The 21,026-nt window shown below is 48.7% G+C and overlaps 1 protein-coding gene across 11 annotated transcripts in view; it reads left to right on the top strand.

The window, feature by feature from the left end:
- ARAP1 (ArfGAP with RhoGAP domain, ankyrin repeat and PH domain 1) overlaps nt 1–21,026 on the top strand; it is a 185,498-nt gene that overhangs the window by 143,995 nt on the left and 20,477 nt on the right. For all 11 annotated transcript variants that reach the window (XM_061629148.1, XM_061629149.1, XM_061629150.1 and 8 more), the window contains 9 exons: nt 2,663–2,797; nt 4,807–4,942; nt 5,548–5,650; nt 6,613–6,802; nt 9,208–9,253; nt 11,140–11,303; nt 15,389–15,601; nt 17,602–17,707; nt 19,143–19,290. In XM_061629148.1, coding sequence (XP_061485132.1) covers nt 2,663–2,797; nt 4,807–4,942; nt 5,548–5,650; nt 6,613–6,802; nt 9,208–9,253; nt 11,140–11,303; nt 15,389–15,601; nt 17,602–17,707; nt 19,143–19,290 — 1,241 coding nt within the window. The remainder of the gene's footprint in view (nt 1–2,662; nt 2,798–4,806; nt 4,943–5,547; nt 5,651–6,612; nt 6,803–9,207; nt 9,254–11,139; nt 11,304–15,388; nt 15,602–17,601; nt 17,708–19,142; nt 19,291–21,026) is intronic.

Below are 21,026 nucleotides of genomic sequence, written 5' to 3'. Positions count from 1 at the left end.
ATGGTTGCTAGGGCTATGGAGTTGTAGTTCAGTGCATTCCACCCATTCCACTTTTTGCACCATGCAAGTGGTGCAACATCTTGCCCCTTACATCCCCAGTCGATCACTGCGCTCTGCAGGTGAGGAGGGCCTCCTGCAGATACCATCTCATCAGGAGGTTCATTCTGCACAACATAGGAAACGGACCTTTAGTGTGGCAGCACCTACCCTGTGGAATTCCCTCCCCTTAAATATTAGACAGGCGCCATCTCTGCTATCTTTTCGGCGCCTTTTGAAGACTTTCCTCTTCCAACAAGCCTTTTAAGTAGAGACCTATCCCAGTCTGCATCTCTGTTGGAATTGCTTTTTAATATATTTGTAAAACCTTTTCTTAAATGTTTTTAAAGCTTTTTTAAAAAAATGTTATTAAAGATGTTTTGTTTTAATATGTTTTTTAATGGTTGTTGTGTTTTAATATATTTTGAAGTCTGTTTTTATGATGCTTTAAAGTGTTTTTAGTGCTTTTGTTTGCCACCCTGGGCTCCTATCTTGGGAGTTTGTTTGCTTTCATTTAAGAGAGAGAGTGAGGATGCTTTTAGCCAAGCAATCTCCAATCTGTGCCATGAGAGAACTGCCAAGAAATGGTTGCCCCAAAGTCCCCACCCATGGAGGAGGTTGCCTCCTGCGTCTCTGAATGAGTTACTGCTCTAGACTTCAGTCTCCTCCCGATCAAATTCCCCTGGGGATGGCTGAATTATTAGGAACATTGGAAGCTGCCTCATACCGATGTGCTGGCTGGGGCTGATGGGAGTTGTAGTCCAAAACATCTGGAGAGCACCAGGAATTTTGTTTTTTAGGTGTTTTGTTTCATCACTTGTGCGTTTGTCACCCTGGACTCCTTTGGGAGGACTGGCGGGATATAAATGAAATAAATAAATTTCCAGACCTTGCCCCAAAGGAGGCCTGTTTGTTTTTTCCTCTTTCTCCTCCCCTGGCACGCTAGAGTCGATGCTACCTGGAACAGGAGTTTGTGCTTGGAGGATATAAGAGAGATGAGTCAAGAGGCTCTTACCTTGGGAAGGTGGGGCAGGGGGGGACTTTTGTCTCTTTTAGTTCATGCTAGCCTTTGATTCGACACTGGGAAAAGAACCAAAGACTGACGTGACTGAAGAGGCTGCTATCCCATGCTCTCTCACAGTGGGTCTCTTGAACGGGGTCAGCTGAAGGCATTTCGCTGTCTGAGGTAGGGCAGCAAATGGCGACTCTCTCTCTCTCTCTCTGCTTGCCTCCTGTGTGGGATCCAAGCCTGATCAACTCACTTGGGGACCCGAGGCAGAAAATCCTACAAGTGCCTCTCCCCTCCTCCTCATCCCCCGCCATGTGAAAAATGCAGTAACAAATTAAATAACTGGCAGTGCACTGCAAGTGTCTACCACTGTCACAAAGAATGCAAGCCTGCCATCCCTGAGACCCCAATAGCTTCCATGGACGATAGGAAAGGGTGCCGGTGTCGCAGCAATGGGAGGGTGAAGAGCAGAGGGTTGGCAAGCCTGAAGTGGGTAGTCTCCTCCAGCCTGGCACCCTCCAGATATTTTGGACTGTGGTTGCCATCAGCCCCAGCCAGCACAGCTGTATGATGCTGGAGCTGATGGGAATTGTAGTCCAAAACATCTGGAGGGCACCAGGTTGAAGAAGGCTGCTGAAAGTTTTTTTTTGAAGCCATCCCATTTTCAATGGCTCATGCAAAGTGACTCTGCCTCTGAGTTCCTGGTGGCACCAAGACTGCCTCTTTGACTTAAAAGTGCCTGGGACTGCAGAGTCAGCTAAGCTGGGGGCATGTGGAAGTAGCAGGCCAGCGTTATCTGGTGTGGCCCTTCCCAATCCCTTTCCTCCTATTTCTTGTCTTGTCAGAGCAGCACAGGAAGGCTGCTGGCCGAGGAGAGAGAACTCTCTCTGTGTGTGTATGTATATGTGTATGCCACAACTTGCATTGTTAACTATCTTTCATGAGGAGCAAGAAGGACTTCTGCACAAGGAATTAATTACCTTTCTCATTGTGGCCGCACGGCACCTTATTGCCCAGCACTGGAAGACCTCAGACCATTTCTCTATTATATTGTGGAGAAGGAAGGTTTAGGCCATAGCTTACTAGAGAAGCTGACAAAAAGGATGAAAGTACTTAGTGGTGAAAGAATTGTGGACTATTTTCTTGAAATTTGGTATCTGTTGTTTGACTTTGCAAGTGATTAATACTGGAGAGTAGCAACCACAATCAACATATGCACATTTTTGGAGTGGCTTTTTTAGTAACTTTCCTGAATCGCTTCAGGGAGGAGGCGGTAGTTAGGTTTATAGGTTTGTTTCTTGGATGGCCAAGATATTTCTGCAAGAAAAAACAAAATAAAATAGGGAGAGGTCTCTTGACAATTTCATGGAGAGATGAAAAGGGTCATCATCATTCTGTGGCTACTGTTTTGTGTGTGGATGGATGGATTCTGTCCAGACTGTTTCTGTTCCCGTCCTATGCAGCCTGTGTTTTGCTTTCCTTGCTCTGATTTGACGGCATCCTTCCTTGCCTTCCAGCCGGCCCTGCCAGTGGCTGTTGGGACAGTGTCCCTGGGCAGCGACCACTCCTGTGAGTTTTGCCTCCGACTCTTCCACCTCTCTCTTTTTGCCTTGGCAGAGACCCCTCAGCTGGACGTGGGCACCAGCATTGAGAAGCACTACTCAGTCATCTTGCCTTCCGTCGCTCACAATGGCTTCCTCTACAAGGCGCCCTCCATGGCTAAGCTGCTCCATGAACGGAAATCCCGGGAAGGTGAGACGAGGCAAGGGTTAGGGGGACGAGACTGCTCTGAGGCGTTAGGGAGCACTTACTGTACTGGTCGGGGCCTTCCTAGGGTTAAGCCAATGGTTTCCAGTAGAGGCACAAGTTCTCCTCTTCCTGCCCCCTACCAGCCAGAAATGTGGAGAAGAGGCACAAGTCAATGGTTAGTACTTCCTCTGGCATGACTTGTTTTGGGAATCCAAAGAGGCTGTGTTTCGGGGGAAATGTGCAGAATGTTGCTTCGGGCTTGCAATCCCCCTTCCTGAAAACCTTTTAATTGCGATTGCTGAGCAAGCTGCTGGATCTTACAGCTTCTGTAGTATGTTTGAAAGTGCCTGGGCCTGCTGCCATCTCAGAAGCCAGGAGGGGAGCTGAAGAATTAGGGTTGCATCCAATGCTAGCCATACTCAGAGGGGCCTCACTGAAGCTAATGGGCAGGAGTAGCCCATGGCCCATTCATTTCAGGGGAGGGGGTCCACTCTGAGTAGAACTAAGTTGGATATAACCCTAAGATTTCCCACAATTGATGGAGCTGTAAGAGCTCCCCACCCCTTTGCATAGTATTTTGTTCCTCCCCAGGTGGCTGGCAGTAACAGAGTAAGTAATGCAAAAACCGAAGCCTCACAGCATAATTAGAATCATAGAATAGTAGAGTTGGAAGGGGCCTATAAGGCCATCGAGTCCAACCCCCTGCTCAATGCAGGAATCCAAATCAAAGCATTCCCGACAAATGGCTGTCCAGCTGCCTCTTGAAGGCCTCCAGTGTTGGAGAGCCCACTACCTCTCTAGTAATTGGTTCCATTGTTGTATGGCTCTAACAGTTAGGAATTTTCTCCTGATGTCCAGTCGAAATCTGGCTTCCTGCAACTTGAGCCCATTATTCCGTGTCCTGCACTCTGGGACGATCGAGAAGAGATCCCGGCCCTCCTCTGTGTGACAACCTTTCATGTACTTGAGGAGTGCTATCATATCTCCCCTCAGTCTTCTCTTCTCAAGGCTAAACATGCCCAGTTCTTTCAGTCTCTCCTCATAATTGATGTAAATTAGGAGAAGTGGTGGAATAATTCTGCAGGTCGCAGAACCCAGCTTTTCTCTGAGCAGAACCTGGATTGCCTGGGCACAGAATTTAAATTCTGCACAAAGAAATCTCCCTGGGCAACTGTCAAGACAGACAGCCCTAGAAACTGCCCCTTCTCTGAAATTGGACCCAGTGTTCTTAGGATGCCTTCAGCTGTGCCTGGGATATGGTGCAGACACTGGCCCTATGCAGAAGTCTGCGGCAGTGTCCTTTGTGTTCTGTGTCAGCAGCTGAAATGCACTGAATGTTCTTGGCACAAAAGTGGAGTATTTGGGGGGGAGGGCATGTTCCCTGAGACCTTGCAATATTTACCTGTCCTGTCCCCATTCACTCTTGTTCTCAGTTTTTCTGCTCCTCGTGGCAGTAGCTTGTTGGTGCCATTTTGTAAAACAAAAACAAACTCCCCCCTCCACCTTTTTCTTCCCTGTCTGGCTGGGACCATAATCCCAGCCAATTGAGGGCCATGTTGCAGTTGCTCTTACATGCACGTGCATTCAGAGTGAGGGCAGCCCTCTTAATCTGGCAACATGATGTCACGAAGTTGATTCAGAGTGAGGGTAGGAATCATTGCCCTCATTCTGAATGGGTTTTGGAGAGGGAGGAGAGTGTGGCCGCTGCTGCTATCAGGATCACCCCTGCCAGGATCACCACAGGGCTGGGCAAACGATTTGTATGCATGCTGTGTGCGGTGCTCCTCTGAAAACCTATGAAAACCACAAACAGGGCCATGAAGTCAGTACACACATTTTGGCTCATCTCTTAATGAAAAGGGCCATTCCTTGCATTGTTCTGAGGTGATCGGTGGTGGGTCTCTCTCAAGCAGCAGGTGCGCTCTGCATTTCCCTTCCTCGACACATGCTTGCATGCGCATACATCCGCGCACACTTTTTTGGGGTTAATGTCTGCCACGTTCCCCACGCAGAATTCAGCCGCCGCTGGTGCCGCCTCCACGATGGCATCTTCAGCTACTATGACAGCAACACCAACACCGTGCCGAACGGGGAGATCAGGATGCAGGAGGTGGCATGCCTTGTGAACAACCTGCCAGATACCCACGGGTAAGCTGGCCTTCCTTCTCCCTGCATGGGGGCGACCCCCACCCATAGGATGCTAAGAAACGTGGGTTCTAAATGATAAAGCTACAGGAAGCGTAACTAATTTATAGAGTTCCCTGAGCGCAAGACTCCTGCAGAGGCAGAACGCTGGCCTGCAGTGGAGGCAGAGAACGCTTTTTCAGACTGAGGGCCACATGTCGTCATAGGCAGCCTTCCAGGGGCCGCATGCCACTGGTGGACGGGGCGGTAGATGTGATTCTTACCTTTGGATAGTAGGCTGCTCTCCAGCCTCACAGAAGTCAGGGATTTGCACGCACACACGCCTGTCCATCTACGCAAGTGTGAGGCACCATCACAGTTCAAGGACGCATTCTGGCCCGGCAAAAGAGCTTGCGGAAGGTGAGGGGCATGGGACAGGCCAGGTGGGCCTTTGTTCTGATGCAGCAGGGCTCTTCTCACGCCCGCATGCCCACACAGCTGTCTTTTCCCCAGGCCCATGGGGTTGCCTCACCTCTTGGTGGGCCCAGCTCTGCGCCCTGAAAGAAGGAGCACTCCTGACTTCAGTGCTCCTCCCCTCCCTGACTCTTCCTTCCTGTCCCTCGCTGCAGGTTCGTGAGCACCTTTGAGGTGTACATCGAATCGGAGAGGCTCTACCTGTTTGGACTGGACATCCCCGAGGCGATCCAGGAGTGGGTCAAATGCATTGCAAAGGTGAGGAGCTGGCAGACGCTTCTCTGGTTCTGAAAAACTGAGCAACGGCCTGCAGAGTTGTGACATCACCTGGGATTCAGATGGGAAACAACCCAACCCCTCAGTGCTGCAGGCCCACCTCCAGGTGTGAGCCCTGGCTGGGTGCACGTTGGGGGCAAGGGCCATGTAATGAAGATGGAGGCACCAGTGAGGGTTGGGTGCCCAGCCCCGAGCTGCATTCTGCTCCTCTGCTGGGCCATTCGCTCCCTCCCCCAGTTCCCTGTGGCAACAGCCAGCAGCACATGGGCCCTGGCACTTGCCCGTGCATTCAACATGCTGGCGCCAGGCCTGGAATGAACTGGAAGCCTTTAGATTTTGCAATGAGGAGCTCACTGGTGATTTTCCTGAGGGCAGTTCTGGTGGAGGGTGGGGGAGCAAACCAGATTGGAGGCTGTGGGGGCAAGAGCTGTTTGAGTTGGAGGCAGTGGGAGCAAGCAGCAATCCTCCAGGAGTTTGGAGGTGAAAGGAAACGGCAGCAGCCAGAGAGGGAAGGCAGGCTCAGGGATTTTTAACTTTCTGAGGCTAGAGGGGCGGAGAGAGTGGCATGTTTGAAGGCAGCAGGGGAGGCAGAAGAGAGAGACGTTGGTTAGGTGCTGGAGGGGAGGGATAATGGCAAGGGCAGCGAGGCAGCCATGGGGAACTGGATGGGATGGGATCAAGGGGCGCACAGAAGGGGGGTGGACCAGCCTTCCCTAGCCTGCTGCTCTCCAGATGTCGTTTTGATTTTAGCCTTGGAGAAGGAGGCAAAGCCTTGGGCAATGGGAGGGGCAGGCAACCTATGGGGCCTTGGGTGCAGTCCTAATTTAGATCTGTTTTCTTGTGGGTCCTGCCGGAAACATGCCACCCCCTTCCTCCCTCTGCCCTCCACTCCCCACCCAGTCACGTGGCTGATTCTGACAGAGTTCCCTTGTGTTTCCTTCCAGTCTTTTGTCCCTCCTGCCGCTGAGGGCCTGCTGGGGCACGACTTCGAGCGCCTCGGGCGGCTCCAATACAAAGGCGGCCTGAACCTGGAGCGAGCCAAGGAAGGCTGGTTCGCGTTGGCCCAGTCCACCCTCTATGCCTGTTTGGAAGGCAGTGAGGAGGCTATTCACTTGAGGAAGCTGCAGGAGCTCTGTGAGTAACCGGGACCTGGGGCTAGAAGTGCAAGGGTGCAGTGCTCCTGCAGAGATGCACACGCACCCTCCCCTTCGGCAGAATGAATCCATTCTGATTCTACGCCCAATTGGCCAGTCCCTGGATAAACCTCATTGGATGCTCTAAATCAGGAGTACAGAACCTTTTAAAGCCCAACGGCTACAATCCCTTCTGGACAATGTTTGCAGGGCCGGCTCCAAAGGGTGGCCAGGTGGGGCCCTGGCTGAGGGCCCTGTGGCCCACAGGGGCTCCTGAAGGGGCCCTCACTATGGTGGGGGAGTAGCACTCCCCTTCCGCGGGAGGCTTCCTGCCACGGATTGTGGGGAGGGAGCTGCCCGCCGGCTTGCTGGCCCACCCACGCCCACTCCCTTGGTCGCTTTCCCCCCACCTGCCCGCCTTTCCCCGCTGTCCCGCCCACTCACTCACTCACTCACCCGCCCGCCCAGCCTCCCACTTCTCCACCTGCCAGGTAGGTAGGTAGGTGGGGCGTGCATGTGTGTGTGTAGGTGCCAGGGCCCAGGGCGGCATGCCTGGGGCCGGCCCTGGTTCTGAGGGCCACATGCCAGTGGTGGGTGGCGCTGGAGGCAAAATGGGAGGAGCACTGAATGTACATTGATCTGTGTAGAGTGGGCTATTTTTACCGTACAGTCTCTCTCACACACCCCTCTCTGCCCTTCATCCAGACAAGCACTGCCAGAGTTTGCGGACACGTTCTAGCCAGGCAAAATCAGGGTGTGAATTAGGGACAGTGCGGGATGTGGCCAGACGCAGAGGCCTGGAAGGTGCATTTGGTTCCCCAGGCCCACGGCTCTAAATCGGGGTCCTGAAACATCAACATCCCCCCCCCTCAGACCACTTGAAAATCGCTGATGGTATCGGTGGACTGCTTAAAGATTTTTTCTGCCTAGATTGTAACGCTCGGTGCTAGGCGCTGTTTTGTTTTTCATTGTGCTTTTATTCCTTCTTTTCTCTCTCACATTGTTGTTCTATACTATTACCACTTGCATTCCACAGAATTCAAATTGCAATGCAATAAAATACCATGTAAGAAATTAGAGAAGCAAGAAAAACACAGTTAAAACCAATGTGAATACTTAATGGGGACACGCAGCGGACCACGGACGGTCCACGGACCACAGTTTGGGAACCCCTGCTCTGCATGGAGCCAATGCTGGTTCAAACCTGATTTGTGCATTTTCTGTTAGAAACAAGGCCCATTGTGAGAGGTTTTCCTGCAGAAATTGCTCCTAGAGAGAAGGGTGAAGAAGGGAGATTATGCTACAGGGTATTTTATCCCTCCAGTGGGATGCACGTCATGTGTTGTCAATACTCCTCTGTATGTGTGTGTCTGCTCCCTGTTCTCCCCGCATCCCCCCAAGGGTGCCCTAGATTTGGCCTGTAGGATTAATTCTGAGCTTTCGGCACCAATTGACAACCTGCCTGTTCCAGCCGGCCCCTGTGGGAGGTTTACTACCTGGATGGATTTTGAAGATCATAGAATTAGTAGAGTTGGAAGGGGCCTGTAAGGCCATCCAGTCCAACCCCCTGTGCAATGCAGGGATCCAAATCAAAGCATTCCCGACAGATGGCTGTCCAGCTGCCTCTTGAAGGCCTCCAGTGTCGGAGAGCCCACTACCTCTCTAGGTCATTGGTTCCATTGTCGTAAGATAATGATCGCTGCTTCTGTTGTGGTTTTATTTCCTCCTTTTTACTCTTCCATTTTATGATTTGTATTTCTTGGTTTTAATTTTATGTTATTGTTTCCTGCCCTGGTGTTGAACTGCAGTGAAGGGTGGGTTATGAATATTTTAAATAAACTATAAAAACTATAAATCCAGTTAAACCAAAATACATTCAGTGGTGCTATTTGTTTATTTGAAATATTTGTATGCAGCCTTTCATAAAAATATTTCAAGGCGGTTCACAATAAAACATGAAAAAATGCAGCGAAAGCAATAAAGACAGCATTTTAGTTGATCATTTGGTCTCCTGCCTTTTAATGGATTACTTGATTAATCAGTTAAGAACACAGAAAGTTGTTATAATACTTAACTTTTAAGTTCCCTGTTAATAATAGCATGCCAGAACTAAAAATAGAGCGTGCCCTCTTCTCTTGCTGCCACGGATTTAAAATCCCCCCCCCCAATTAATCAGCTAAAGCCATTTGTCTGGTCTACCTACTAAGCCAGCCTCCCCCAACCTGGCGCCCTCCAGATGTTGTTGGACTATAACTCCCACCAGCCCTGTCATCATACAGCTGTGCTTGCTGGGCCTCATGGGAGTTGTAGTCAAACAACATCTGGTGGGCGCTGGGTTGGGGAAGGCTGCTGAAATCGAGAGAAGTTTGCAGACCTTAAATATTAATGCTGATCTTTGCCTTGCAGCCGTCCAGGGTGACAATGAAGTCCTTGTGCTGGTGGAAAGGAGAAGGTGAAAAGACTGTGATGGGATAAAAACTGAACAGCAAGTAGCTGCGTTTCAAGCCTGATGGAGCTTTCTTTCCTTTACTTAATTCATTTTAAAATATTTGTATTCTGCCTGCCAATCAAGGTGGCTTGCAAAGTCCACCAAAACAGTAAAATAGCTGATGATTCACTGCTGCAGTTTTTTCAGAAGTAACTCACTGCCCAATCTACAAATCACAAAAAACCTGGGATTTCTTAAAAAAGTTTTAACAAAGTGCCTAAAGGAAGTCAAAGTTGGGGTGCCAGGTAAACTGCCAATAGGCAGTTCCATTGCCTTGGAACCACCATCAGAAAGGGCCTGTCTCAGGTTCTGATGATTATTTTACTATCTGGGCAGGTTTGTAAAGTGAAGAGGTGTTCCTTTATGGGTAACATGGAGGGTTTCACAGTCACATGGGGGTCTGGCAGCTTCCCTTGACACACACTTGTACCCTCCTGCTTCCAAGAACAGAGAGGAGCCTGGAGAAGGGAATGCATCTCTGTGGTTGTAAGATGCCGGTGGGCTCCAATGGAGAACTTGGCAGCTGAGCCCAGGAGCCTTACTTTCTGCACCATCGAGAAAAACGCTTGCAGTGGGAGGAAACTGGGTTGGCTCTTGCTGCTGCTGCTGCTCCTTAGTGCCCCCCTAACAGTGGCAGGAAGAGGGATTGCAGCTGGCCAGCCCAGGGGAATCGGGGGGATTTTTAGGGGCCTGGCTGGCCACCTAGAAGAAGAATTTTCTAGTCTTGGCTGTCCACTCTGAGCAACTAGGAGAAGCCATGCAAGCTTCTGTGCTGTGCCACACCTTCACCGCCGCTACCTTCCAGAACTCAACACCTGCCCGTCTTGGAGGGGACCCATCACAGTTTGTTTGTTTGTTTATTTATTTATTGCACTTGTATACCGCCCCATAACCGAAGCTGTCTGTTGCCACTCTGGGGCTTGGCTAGGTTGTTCCTGCCCTGGACCACTCTCCTTGCCTCTGAGCTTGCTGGGGACCTTTGGACACACCCCAAGGAGGGGGGCAGGGCTTCATTTGAGCCAGGCTTATCTCTAAGACTAGTTTTAAATGACTGAGGTTGTGGCTTGGCGAGGGTGTGTAACCTGAGGAGAGTCCTTTGGGCTAGACAGAGTGGGCTAGAGAGCCCCTTCCTCTAGCTGTACGGAAAGAGGAAGGAGCAACCCTGTATTGCCCAGGATTTTATTTATTTCAACAATTTATTCACAGCTTAACACCATAGTCTTACCCTGACAGATTGTCTTACCCTTTATGTACCCAGTCGATTACTGCGCTCTGCAGGTGAGGGCCTCCTGCAGATACCATCTCATCAGGAGGTCCGTTCTGCACAACATAGGAAGTGGACCTTTAGTGTGGCGGCACCTACTCTGTGGGATTCCCTTCCCTTATATATTAGGCAGGCGCCATCTCTGTTATCTTTTCAGTGCCTACTGAAGACCTTCCTCTTTCAACAAGCCTTTTAAGTAGAGACCTTGTCCCAGTCTGCATCTGTGTTGGAATTACTTTGTTATATGTTTTTAAAGGTTTTTTAAAAAAAGATGTTTTGTTTTAATATGTTTTTAAAGATGTTTTGTTTTTAATATATCTTAAAGTCTGTTTTTAGGATGTTTTAGAGTGTTTTTAGTGTTTTGTTTCCCACTCCGGGCTCCTACAGGTTATAAATTTAATAAATCAATAAATGAATGAATAATAAAGAAATAATCTCTAATAGGTGTACAATAAAATTACAAAAGATTCAAAACCAGTTACAGTAACCAGAAAAAAATGGGAAAACTCACTTAAAATGCCTGCTGAGGTAATGCCGCCATGCCCCATTGTCTCTTCATGCCCTGTTTCCCACTTCTGTCCACCAGGACGCTCTACATCCAAGGCGAGAGGAAGCTGGACTTCTTGGGGTGGGTCAATGCTATCCAGAAGGCCGCAGGAAGCTCCGGAGACACCTTGTCTGAACAACAGCTCACGGAGACGGACGTCCCCATCATTGTGGACCGATGCATCGACTACATCACGCAGTGTGGTATGTGTGGGTCCTTGGGAGTAGAGGGTGGGGTTGAGGAAGGACGCAGCCCAGTCCTTTGGGCCTCTCCATCTTCCACCCCTATGAGGAGGTAACCCTTTCCGCTGGACCAGCCCTCCCTCCCATGAGGCTGAGTGAGGTGATGGCTTCAGGCAGCAGATGCTGGAGGGAGCACTGTAGCACCCCCTGGCTGTTCCTCCGGAGCCCCCTGGCTGTGCCCTTCTGTTGGAGGACAGAGTGGCATTTGGCCTGTCCTGCAACACCTAATGCACCGACTGCCCTCTGGTGTGGGGGGAGCATTATCCCACTGTCAGTCTTGAAATAGGATTCAGCTGCCAGTGTAGTCGGGTTCTATATATGGAATTGGGTGCTGGAAGTGGTGGGGAAATCTTGTTCTTTGCCTCAGGCAGCAAAATGTCTTGGGCTGGCCTCAGCCTCTTTGGCTCGCTACAGGATGACCTGGAGCCAAGCGGAGGTGACTCCCAACCTCAATTTGGTTGAAAAAGTCAATAGCAACAATAGCAGCCCCCCCTCTCCCCCTCCCCCCCCCCAGAAGCTGAAAGGGGTTTTTCTGGAACAGAACTAGACCCAGGGAACTCCTTGATACTTTTGTGGCCAGGAGAATAAGTAGGCTTTTTACCACACCAAGGTCCAGTTTATACATACAGCAGTAGCCAAGTCTTATGCATCACTTCAGGCTTCAATGCTGCTTCATGCAAAAGCAGCATGTGTACATGTTGTGGTTGTTATGTGCCTTCAGTCGATTTCGACTAATGGCGACCCTCTGAATCAGCGACCTCCAAGAGCATCTGTCATGAACCACCCTGTTCAGATCTTCTAAGTTCAGCTCTGTGGCTTCCTTTAGGGAATCAATCCATCTCTTGTTTGGCCTTCCTCTTTTTCTACTCCCTTCTGCTTTCCCCAACATTACTGTCTTTTCTAGTGAATCATGTCTTCTCATGATGTGTCCAAAGTAGGATAACCTCAGTTTCATCATTTCAGCTTCTAGTGACAGTTCTGGTTTAATTTGTTCTAACACCCAATTATTTGTCTTTTTTGCAGTCCATGGTATGCGCAAAGCTCCAGCACCACATTTCAAATGAGTTGATTTTTCTCTTATCCGCCTTTTTCACTGTCCAACTTTCACATCCATACACAGATATCAGGAATACCATGGTCTGAATGATCCTGACTTTAGTGTTCAGTGATACATCTTTGCATTTGAGGACCTTTTCTAGTTCTCTCACAGCTGCCCTCCCCAGTCCTAGCCTTCTTCTCATTTCTTGACTATTGTCTCCATTTAGTTTTTATTTATTATTTATTTATTATGTGATTTATATCCCGCCTTTAACTTTTGACTGTGCCAAGGTATTGATAATCCTTGACAAGTTCAATGTCCTCATTGTCAACTTTAAAGATACATAAATCTTCTGTTGTCATTACTTTAGTCTTCAGCTATTTAGTCCTGCTTTTGTGCTTTCCTGTTTAACCTTCATCAGCATTCGTTTCAAATCAATACTGGTTTCTGCTAATAGTATGGTATCGTCTGCATACCTTAATTTATTGATATTTCTCCTCCAGTTTCACACCTCCTTCATCTTGGTCCAATCCCTCTTTCTGTATGATATGTTCTGTCTATAGATTAAACAAACAGGGTGATAAAGTACACCCCTGTCTCACACCCTTTCCGATGGGGAACCAATCGGTTTCTCCATATTCTGTCCTTACAGTAGCCTCTTGTGCAGAGTATAGGTTGCGCATCAGGACAATCAGGTGCTGTGGCACCCCCATTTCTTTTAAAGCATTCCATAGTTTTTCATGATCTACACAGTCAAAGGCTTTGCTGTAATCTATAAAGCACAGGGTGATTTTCTTCTGAAATTCCTTGCTCCTTTCCATTATCCAATGTATGTTTGCGATATGATCTCTGGTACCTCTTCCCTTTCTAAATCCAGCTTGGACGTCTGGCATTTCTCATTCCATATATGGTAAGAGCCTTTCTTGTAGAATCTTGAGCATTACTTTACTTGCATGGGATATTAAGGCAATAGTTCGATAATTACTGCATTCCCTAGGATCCCCTTTCTTTGAAATTGGGATGTATATTGAACTCTTTCAGTCTGTGGGCCATTGTTTTATTTTCCATATTCGTTGACAAATTTTTGTCAAAATTTGGACAGATTCAGTCTCAGTAACTTGTAACTCTATTGGTATGCCATCTGTTCCTGATAATTTGTTTCTTCCAAGTAATTTAAGAGCAGCTTTCACCTCACATTCTAAAATTTCTGGTTCTTCATCACACGGTTCCTCTGTGAATGAATCTTGTCATCCGGGCATCTCTTTTGTAGACTTCTTCAGTGTATTGCTTCCATCTTCCTTTTATTTCATCTCGGTCAGTCAGTGTGTTCCTCTGTTGATTATTCAACATCCCTACTCGTGGTTTAAATTTCCCTTTCATTTCTCTAATCTTTTGGAACAGGGCTCTTGTTCTACCCTTTTTGTTGTCCTCTTCTATTTCTATACAGTTACTATTGTAATCGTTCTCTTTGTCCCTACGTACTAGTCGCTGTATTGTTGCATTTAGGGTTCTGACTGTGTTTCTATCTCCATTTGCTTTTGCTTTCCTTCTCTCTTTAACCATTTGAAGAGTTTCTTCAGTCATCCATTGAGGTCTTTCTCTCTTTTTAACTAGAGATATTGTCTTTTTGCTTTGTTCCCTGATAATTGGCTGCCTGTATGTTTCCAAGCTCAATTCAAGGTGCTGGTTTTGACCTATAAAGCCTTACACGTCTTGGGACCACAATACCTGATGGAACGCCTCTCCCGATATGAACCCACCCGTACACTCCGTTCAAGATCAAAGGCCCTCCTCCGGGTGCCTACTCCAAGGGAAGCTGGGAGGGTGGCAACAAGGGAGAGGGCCTTCTCAGTGGTGGCCCCCAAATTATGGAATGATCTCCCTGACGAGGTGTGCCTGGCACCAACCCTGTTATCTTTTTGGCGCCAGGTCAAGACTTTCCTCTTCTCCCAGGCATTGTGTTTTAAATTGTTTTTATATTGTTTTAAATTTTAAAATTATGTTTTAAATTGTTTTTAAAATATGTATTTTAAATTGTATATTTGTTTTAATGTTTTTGATTGCTGTAAACCGCCCAGAGAGCTTTGGCTATGGGGTGGTATACAAGTGCAATAAATAAATAAATAAATAATGTGTCTGACTTCAATCCATATTTCTCTTGGTTCTCTATCAACTAAGTTTAAAGCCTCAAATCTGTTCCTTGTTTGATCTTTACATTCTTCTGGGATGTTATTTAAATTGTATTTTGGCATTATGATTGCTTTGTTCTTCTTCTTTAGCTTTACTCTGATTGTGTGTAAATACAAATCTATTTATTTATTTATTAAATCCCTATCCTGCCCTTCCCCGCAGAAGGAACCCAGGGAATATGCCATGCTGAACCTTCTGTGTGACATGCTAGGTTTCTGTTTGCAAGAAGTTTTTATTTTGGGTGGGGAGATTTCAAGTGCACTTTCTTCCAACTGCAGTCTGAAGAGGTCAAACCAAGGAAAAACATTATTACTTAATTCTTCTGTGCCTTTGATAAATATTTGGATATCTGGGATTATGGTCCGCGGTAGTCAGAAATGCAGCCTCCACGTTCAGAGCTGAAGCTCTTGAGCAATCCTGTTTATTTTATTTGGTGGTGTTTATCTCCCTTAAGTCTTTGGAATGGGGCCAGCCTAGAAATCAAAATAAATCCGTTAACAATCCATTCATGATCAGCAAGCATACTCAAATGCCACTGCTGAGTATGGCTTCACCACCTTTCCTATTTTCTTATTTTCTTACTTGTTTGTCACTCATCTCAAAGTGACTAACGAAACATTAAAAAACAGAACATCTAATCAAACATTTAAAATCCATAACGCGGAATAAGACCTAAGAACAATATAAGCATTCATCCGTGAACAAGAATAAAATGGGTGCATCATACCTGCTGGGTGCCCTTCATCACTCCATCAAAGCTCTGCCACGTTCTAGCCTTTTCCAGGAACTCCCCCTAATCATAATCTGACTCCCCCAGGACTGACCTCGGAGGGGATCTATCGGAAGAGTGGGCAGAACTCCAAGACGACCAGCCTCCTGGAGAGCCTCTGGAAAGATGCCCGTAGGGTCCGGCTGAAGGAAGGGGAGCACCAGGTGGACGACGTGGCCAATACCCTCAAAAGGTTCTTCCGGGATATTGAAGACGGTCTCTTCACCAAAGATTGTTCTCAGGCTTGGCTGAAAGCAACAGGTAAAAGTTGGTGGATAATCGAATTCCTTGCCAAATTCTACCTTAGCTAAGGCACCTTAGGGACAGCGCCTGTCTCTTGGACCTTCCAGGGGGTTGGACTCAATGGCCTTATAGGCCCCTTCCAACTCTACTATTCTATGATTCTATGCATGCTGATATCAGCAGGGGAAGCCTTTTCCCTTGGTGGGCAGATTCTGCGTGAGAGGAAGCAGCAGAGATTTCCCTGAATGTGTGAAGCTGCTTAAAGCCAAGTCACAGCGGGTCTGTTTAGCCCAGGCATGTCTAATGATGGGCAGGGTCCCAATGGGCACCCCATAATTATCTCAGGGTTTTTTTCCAAGGCTTTTAAAGAGAACTTTTTTGGGGGGAGGGAAGGATGACCTTGGTGGATGACCTACGCAGAGAACTGGACAGGGGGAGTGTGTCCCTGTTGGTTCTGCTGGACCTCTCAACGGCTTTCGATACCATCAACCATGGTATTCTTCTGGGTCACCTTGCGGGAATGGGACTTGGGGGCACTGTCTTGCAGTGGCTCCATTCCTTCCTGGAGGGACGAACCCAGAAGGTGGTGCTGGGGGATTCCTGTTCGACCCCTTGGCCGTTGGCCTGCGGGGTCCCTCAGGATTCAGTTTTGTCCCCTATGCTATTTAACATCTACATGAAACGGCTGGGAGAGGTTATCCGGGGGTTTGGGGCCATCAATAGGCTGACGACACCCAACTCTTTCTCCTTTCCACCTAATTCCAAGGAAGCTGTCTCGGTTTTAAACCAGTGCCTGGCGTCAGTGGTGGACTGGATGAGGGTGAACAAATTGAAGCTTAATCCAGACAAGACAGAGGTGCTCCTGGTCAGTCGTAGGGCGAATCAGGGCTTAGGGATACAGCCGGTGCTGGATGGGGTTACACTCCCCCTGAAGATACAGGTTCACAATTTGGGTGTGTTCCTGGACTCAGCTTTAAACCTGGAATCCTAGGTTTCGGTGGTGGCTAGGAGTGCTTTTGCACAGTTAAGATTAGTGCGCCAACTGCACCCGTTCCTTGAGCCGTCTGATTTGGCCACGGTGACACATGCCTTAGTTACATCCCACTTAGATTACTGTAACGCGCTGTATGTGGGGCTGCCTCTGAAGACTGTATGGAAACTTCAGTTGGTTCAACGTGTTGCAGCCAGAATGTTAACTGGGGCGGGTTACAGGGACCATACAACTCCTCTGTTAAAAAAGCTCCACTGGTTTCCAGTCTGTTTCTGAACACAATTCAAAGTGCTGGTGATGACCTATAAAGCCCTATACAGCTTAGGTCCAGGCTATTTATCAGACCGTATCTCCCTGTATGAACCTGCCCGGGCCCTGAGAACTTCAGGAGAGGCCCTTCTCTCAATACCCATGCCCTCTCAAGTACGACTGGTGGGAACGTGTGATAGGGCCTTCTTGGTGGCTGCCCCTAGGCTTTGGAATTCCCTTCCTAGGGATGTAAGAATGACCCCCTCCTTGCAGTCCTTCCGGCGTCAAGCAAAGACCTTTCTATTCCAACAAGCCTTCGGCATTTACGGCTGCTAAAGACGGGGCTTGACGGGAACTGCATTGCTAATGCCTAATTCCTCCATTTTTAAACTGGTTTTTTATTCTCTTTTAGCTATAAGTATGAATGGTTTTAATATTGGAATTAGTTGAATTTTATTTTAATCTAGACTGTATGTTTTAATTATATGTGTTTTTTATCTGGAAGCCTCCGCGAGTTCCAGTTTTGGAAGGATGGCGGGGTATAAAGACAACAACAACAACAACAACAACAATAATAATAATAATAATAATAATAATAATAATAATAATAATAATAAAGGGCTTCTCTCTCCAAGAGTGCTGAATGCTGGAGCACCAGGGAGAGCATTTAACCAACCTGTCAGTCCCCCCCAATCACAAAACTTACCCGTGCAAAGTGGCTGCCTCCCCCCCCCCCCGAATTCCTTTTCACTGTCTTGTGGCTCTGTTACCCCACCAGCCATTGAGGATGACAAAGAGAAAATCAGTTGGTATCGAAGGCTGCTGAACAGCCTCCCTGCAGTCAACAGAGCCACGGTGAAGGCACTGATCAACCACCTATACCGGTAAGGAGGATGGAGGGAGGAGGGGCGGGCTGTCAGGCTGGGTCTGAGTAGTTAGGCCCGGACATGTGCATAAAGAATCACTGCGCTGGAATAGACCTCCCAGCCTAACACTCTGCCTCCGACGATGGGCAGCGCATGAGGCACCCCTTGTGCCTTGTCCCCCAGCACCTGGTGTTCAGAAGGGTATGTTCTTCCTTATATTTTATGTGTCCGTTTTACCAATGAAAAAAGGCAAAGAGCCCCCACCCATTATAAATATAATTACTGTCAGTTCACATTGAGAATTCAACAGCCCTCGGTACTTCCATCTAAAATTAAGCCACAGACCTGACCTTACAAGATCTGAACAGGGTGATTTATAACAGATGCTATTGGAGGTCGCTGATTCATAGGGTTGCCGTAAATCGTAATCGACTTGAAGGCAAATAACAAGAATGACCATATCAGCCCTCCAGATGTCCAAACAGGTATGCACATGAAGCTGACATTTATGGAAGAAAAAATGTTTAAATGTAGCCAGGGTGGTGAGGCCACCAGACCATTGTGAAGTAGGCAGTAGGTGTTTATCCTTCCATGCTCATAGTATAAGTCTCTTAGCAACTATAAGGGCTCGTAGCGTCGACTTTTTTTGTCCTGCTGTTAATCCCCCTCCTGTAGGAACAGAGTTTATAGTACATGAACATCGGCAAATGTCAAAGATTTTGCCAGTACTAAATTAGTACAGACAACAAGTTCAGACCAAAAAGAATAGATCACTGGATATGCCCCCACCATATGCCAAGAGGCAGCTAGACAACCATCTGTCGGGAATGCTTTGATTTGGATTCCTGCATTGAGCAGGGGGTTGGACTTGATGGCTTTATAGGCCCCTTCCAACTCGACTATTCTATGATTCTATGATACATCTCAACAGGGCCTTTTCAGCATTACACCCAGAAGTGTTTCATCCGGCCTCTACATGTGGAGGGTCTATTCTTTACTTGCATACACCAGGGGTGGAGAGCCTCAGGGCCACAGGCCAGATGGGACCTTCCAGGCCTCTATACTTGGCTCTTGGGACTCTCACAAGCCTCCACCTCCTCCCTAGGCCACGCCCCTCCCTGGCCCTCCAGTGCTTGAATTGGCTGGAAAGGGCCTTTGAGCTGCAATAGTACCCTCTGCTTGCCTGGGTGGAGGGATGTGTGAGTAGGTGCAGAAGGGTCTGACTTGAGCGTGGCTGGAACGTAGCTTACTGTGCAAAGGGAAGAGTCACACCTGTTGCCATGCCCACTTCTGCCCCTGCCCCCTCCCACCACTGGCATGCGGCCCCCGGGAGGTTCCCCACAAAGGAATGTGGCCCGTGGCTGAAAAATGTTCCCCAGTAGGTTTTTCCTCATTGGCAGGAGAGCCGGAAGCGATCCGCCCTTCACAGCTGCACCTTTTGCCTTCTCTGCAGAGTCCAGTGCTTCTCAGACGTGAACCAGATGACCACGCACAACCTGGCCATTGTCTTCGGGCCGACGCTCTTCCAGACAGACGGCAAAGACTACAAGGCGGGGCGAGTGGTGGAGGATCTCATCAGATGCTATGTGGACATATTCAGTGTGCGTTTGGCTAGGAGAGTAGCTCTCTTCCTCTGTAGGGGCAAGGCTGGAGCGGGCAGGGAAAGGGCCGATGGTGGGGATGCCAGTGGGCGGACCTGCCCCCTTACCCCCCCGCTTCAGCAGAGCTGGGGCAATGGGAGGCAGGAGGCTGGGGGAGGCTCAGATGGCATCCATCCAGGGACACCAGGAGCCCCAGGTGAGCAAGGGCACATCTGGGCAAAGAGCACCCAACACACGAATGTGGGGAATTACCGTCTGCGAGTCAGATGCGTTGCTGCATCTAGCTCCATGTTGCCCACACGGACTGGAAGCAGCTCTGCCCAAGGCCTCAGGCAGGGAGTCTTTCCCCAGCCATTGGGGACTGAACCTGGGGCCTTCTGCATGTAAAGCTCAGGCCCTGTTGCTGAATTCTGGATGCTTCTAATGAATATAGGAAGATTCCTTCTACCAAACCAGACCCTTCGGTCAGTGTGTACACCAAGTCTACTATGAGTCTACACCAAGGGTAGTCATAGAATCGTAGAATAGTAGAGTTGGAAGGGGCCTTTAAGGCTATCAAGTCCAACCCCCTGCTCAATGCAGGAATCCAAATCAAAGCATCCCCGACAGATGGCTGTCCAGCTGCCTCTTGAATGCCTCCAGTGTCGGAGAGCCCACTGCCTCTCTAGGTCATTGGTTCCATTGTCGTATGGCTCTAACAGTTAGGAAGTTTTTCCTGATGTCCAGTCGAAATCTGGCTTCCTGCAACTTGAGCCCATTATTCTGTGTCCTGCACTCTGGGACAATCAACACAGTGCCCTCCAGATGTTACAGACTACAACTCCCATCATCCCTGACAACTGACCATGCTGGCTGAGGCTATTGGGAGCTGTGGTCCACAACGTCAGGAGGACACCACCTGGGCTACCCCCCATCTACACTCACTGGCAGTGGCTCTCCAGGATTTCAGACAGGGGCCTCTTGCAGCCCTACCTGAATATGCCGGGGGGGGTTGTCTGTTTATTTGTGGCATTTACCACCCACCCACCCACTTAACCATGCCTTCTGGGTGGTTTGCACATTTAAAATCAATAAAATGCAAGCACAACCAAAACTAAAAGCAATCAGTGCGCAAAACTATAGCAGCGCAAAAACCAGTAGCATAAAACCAGGATTGGACCCTGGGACCTTTTGCAAGCAAAGCGTTTGCTCTGTCAGTGAGCTGCAGCCTCCTCCAAGCGGCCTGAGAGGTCCTGGAATGGGGAGTCGTGCAGAAGGGGAAGAGGGGGGCAGCAGCCTGGTTAGAAGAAGGTTCCCCCCCATCCTGACCAGCCTCATGAGCCTGAAGGTTGTTGAGCCTGCACTGGAGCCCTTCAAGAGGCAGCCGGACCGCCACCTGTTGGGGATGCTTTAATTTGGATTGTTGCATTGAGCAGGGGGTTGGACTCGATGGCCTTATAGGCCCCTTCCAACTCTATGATTCTATGAGCCGAGGATGTGAGGTGTGTTTGGGTTGATGGGGCTTGCTTGTTTGGTCTGCTCAGTCTCACAGGTGCACCCCCCTGCCACCCCCTTTACTGCCTCTCATGTGACAAGGTGTAGAGTCTGAGCAATTAAGGCAGTCCCAAAGCTGACTCCTGGCGTGTTAAGGGGAACCGCAGGGCCTTCTGACTCCCAATGCACTTGGGGGGAAACTCTTTCTCAAGAGAATAAAGCGGTTTCGTGTTCAAGCTGTGCTTGTGAGCTTCTCTCGAGAA

This window comes from Rhineura floridana, chromosome 5 (assembly GCF_030035675.1).
Source record: "Rhineura floridana isolate rRhiFlo1 chromosome 5, rRhiFlo1.hap2, whole genome shotgun sequence".
Taxonomy (NCBI): domain Eukaryota; kingdom Metazoa; phylum Chordata; class Lepidosauria; order Squamata; family Rhineuridae; genus Rhineura; species Rhineura floridana.
This window is presented reverse-complemented; position numbering and strand designations above follow the sequence as displayed.